The 3,680-nt window shown below is 40.3% G+C and overlaps 1 protein-coding gene across 1 annotated transcript; it reads right to left on the bottom strand.

Annotated features, from left to right (window-relative positions):
- Positions 1-1,646: 1,646 nt before the first annotated feature.
- On the bottom strand, positions 1,647-3,475 carry LOC101615482 (GA-binding protein alpha chain). Its single transcript, XM_004649247.2, has one exon. The coding sequence runs from the start codon at positions 3,341-3,343 to the stop codon at positions 1,979-1,981; it is 1,365 nt and encodes a 454-aa protein (XP_004649304.2). The 5' UTR covers positions 3,344-3,475; the 3' UTR covers positions 1,647-1,978.
- Positions 3,476-3,680: the final 205 nt, after the last annotated feature.

Here is a 3,680-nt window from a genome sequence, read left to right as displayed (position 1 = left end):
CATCTGGGGAATGCTTAAAGGAGAAAAGTTTGATTTTTAGGGTTTTAAAGGAAATCTGGGACCTTTCTTCCTTAAAAACTTATCATACAAATGAGACATGAGGTCTGTTCTCTTGGCTCCAGCTGTAACTCAATGTCTGATGCATTTCACTTGGAAGTGAAGACTCCCAAGCTCTGGAGTGCTTGATACTAGCTTCTCAGTTCGCTAGGCCCTAAGAACAGGATGATGCCGGATCTTTTTTATAGCTTCCTATTTCTTCTTAAAAGACAGGGTCTCTATTATTTGATATTGTTTTCTATCCAAGTAGTCCTATAATTGTAGCACCCAAATTGTACTAATAAACTTTCCAGTCTACTACTTAGGTTTATAAATAAGCAAAAATGAATGGTGCAAATTTACCCCTTTTATGTCTGTACTGCAGAATCTTGAAGGATTTAATATAAATGAACCAACAATACATGTTCAAGTCCTATAGCAGAGCATAGGTGTTTGAGACCCTTCTTCTGGTACCCCACTCCTGCCCCTATGCTTCCATCCAAACCACTGTGCAGTGTGGTAGCACCACCAGGCCATGACTGCCATGGCCCTCTTCTCACACCAGGTGAGGTCTTATACAGCCACTTTTGTAAATAAAATAAAGGATGAGGCCCGTGTATAAAGTAGTATTTGAGGAACAACTTCTCCTATGACATATGACAGCTATCTGCCAGTTTCTCATCATGACCCATGCATAATACTTTAGAGCAAACAAAAGAAAAAAGACTTTCCTAGCCATTTCTGTTTAGTGTTAGCATGCAGTAAGGCATTGCACATAGTTATTTAGTTTCAAAGGTCTTAAAAACAATTTAATAATCTCCCTTTCGAGTATTTTTATGCTTGGGTATATGAATATGTCTAAGGTGGTCATGTGTATAGATATTTGCAGACATATACATATATGACATTCAGAAAGAAAAATAAGTGGGAAGCTTTGTTTTAAAGAAGACTGCCTATAAGGAGGTCAAACTTTCCTTTTATAATTATTTGCAAGAATTAACTAACACCTTCATGGATTAAGTACTGTTGTCCGACCTAAAGTCTTTGTTTCACCAGAACATAAGTGATCTTGCATTATAAATCAGAACTACCAACTTTTTTTTCCTTTTTCTTTTTTTTTAAACAAAGGAAGTCACATCAAACTAAACCAAACTTTTTTTTGTTGAGGTATACTTTTTCAGTTTTTTATATCACTGACAGAAAAACCAGATAATATTGGAATTTTGTAATAGCTGGTTTACAACAATTAAATGCCTCTCAAAATAATCTAAATTTTTGGCCTGACAAAATGAATAATCTATACAGAAAACCATTAATAATGGCTTGAGTTAAGCCAGATTGAAACCTGGATCTCCTTCTTCAGCACTGCTCCTTGCCAGCTAACTTATTATGTCCTCTACTTGCAAACATATAAATAACCTGATACTTTAGTCCCTTATTATTATGGTTTTATAAGAATGTTTTAGCTCTGCTTGATTAGATGAAACAGGCACATACTGCTTAGCCGAAAACTTGCGTTTTCTGGTTTTATGGAGAGCAGCATCGAAAGCAAAGAGAGGAAGCAGCCACATGTTCAGAAAGTTAGGCAGACTGCTCCCTGGAAATGCTGCACTAACACTTCAGCTTCAGATGCTACTAGCTAGTTTTGGTAGGGCTAGATAGTAATACTGACCAGTTTAGCTTTCCTGACTGTTAACGCACTATTCCACAATGAACCTGCTCTCACACTGCAGGCATTGTAGTGATCCTTGAACGTACACATTTTCTAAAATATATGCTCAAAGTAAAAAGATCCAAATTTGCAAGAATATGAAATACTTATAAAAAATCATGCATCTGATTGTACAGTCTAGAAATAAGAATCAAATTCAGTAATAAAGTATGAGCAATATTTGCTCTAAACATTTAAGAAAAGCCTTCAGCTCCCATAGGGTTTTGGACCTCAGTTATCCTTTTCTGTTTGTAGAGAAGCGGCAGCCAGGGCTACAGCTGTGACTGGCTGGGCAATTCCATGGAGTTGCATCTTTGCAAGTTTCTTTTGTTCACATTCTGTGACCAGACGGTTCAGTTCTGCTGCACTGTACCCAATAAGAGTCTTCAAGTCACAAACAAACTTGTACACAAATCTCTTGCCTTGAACTTTACAAATCATGTCCCCATCATAATAATACCGTAATGCACGACTGAGTTTCTCATAGTTCATTGTAGGCTTGTTTTTACGTTGACCCCATTTTTGTGCAACCAGTTCAGGCTGGTTTAGCTTAAACTCTCCTTCATCGCCAACCCAAGAAATACAGTCTCGAGCATCCTTATCAGTGAGAAGTTCCAGCAAAAATTGCCACAGCTGGATTTGACCATTGTTTCCTGTTCTGTTCCCTGGTGAACTTCGATCTTCTCCTGAAATCCTTGGGGCTCTCTGTACCTTAGCTGCCTTTGCACTACTGTTTATAACCTTAATGGTGGTTGGGGTAGCAGACTGCACTGAGGCTGGGATAATCTGCACAGGTTGATCAATTGTAAGTATCTCATTCATCTGCTGCTCTTGGCTTGCCAAGACATATTTTTGAAGAAGCTCCAGATGACTCCAGAGAATTTCTCCCCGAGGGACCCGCTGAAAAAAATCTTCTTGGTTGAGACTACATAATTCTCTTCCCGAAATGTTGAGTGTGGTGAGGTCTATATCAGTCATGCTGAACTCCTTCATTACCCAAACCACCCAATGCAGGACTTGGTCTGTGGACCACTGTATAGGATCATAGGGTATCCCAAGGCGCTCCTGTTCTTTCCTATACCCTTCCAGAGCAGCAGCCCATCTTGTCACTTGCTCTGAGGTTTCATCTGAAATGGTTGTAATGTGTTTTGTGCCATCAAGAGTTATCACTTGGGCTTCTTCAACGAGATGTGCTTCTGCTTCTGCATGGTGGGCATCGGGATCAATTACCACTTCAACAGTTTCTGCAGTTTTCACAATTTCAAGAATGTTTAGCTTTGGCTCAATTCCTTGGTAAGAAATGACCTGTACACTAAGCTGTACAGTCCCATCTGTTTTTACTCCCTGGTCAAACAAGCTTCGTTCTGGATCCAGCTGGATATCTTGCAGACAAATTTCATGAGCATCCAAAGAACACTGAAGTCTTGGTTCTAGCAATTTCTTTAAATTGCCTATGGGCTCATTGATGTCTATGGCCTGACTTACACATTCAGCTGGGGTGTAGGTCTGTTCCACAATACTCTCCTCTGTGCACTCTGGCTTCTCAGTTCCATCAATCTCAATTTCTATCAGCTCTTCTGCTTCTCTTTTAGTCATGGCTGAAGTATTTGAGACGCTTAGTCATCTTCGTTCAAAAGAGGGGAGGGTAGCATGCGGGTGAGTGACAAACAGTGTCGTGCCGTTCTAGGGAGGACAGCTGGATTTTAAAGCGAGTGAATGACCCAGTCCGGTGACGCGCCAGTTTGGCATCTTCCCCATGAAGGCCAAGACTCCATTCTTTAAAGGAAAGAGATACCAGGGAATCACTCTGCCCCACAGAAAGCAGAAAGCTCGGGTATCAGAAAGAGACATAAGCTCAGAACAAGTAGGCAGAAGATCAATGAAGCAGGACACCAGATTGTCTGCTCCATGCCACAGACAGCCATGTAGAACG

The sequence above is a fragment of the Jaculus jaculus genome, chromosome 7, assembly GCF_020740685.1.
Source record: "Jaculus jaculus isolate mJacJac1 chromosome 7, mJacJac1.mat.Y.cur, whole genome shotgun sequence".
Taxonomy (NCBI): domain Eukaryota; kingdom Metazoa; phylum Chordata; class Mammalia; order Rodentia; family Dipodidae; genus Jaculus; species Jaculus jaculus.
Note: the sequence above shows the minus strand (reverse complement) of the source record. Positions and strands in the feature narration are given on the sequence as shown.

Bases quoted from the DNA above. Each gene is read 5' to 3' on its own strand.
- LOC101615482 (XM_004649247.2), bottom strand. From the start codon at position 3,343: ATGACTAAAAGAGAAGCAGAAGAGCTGATAGAAATTGAGATTGATGGA.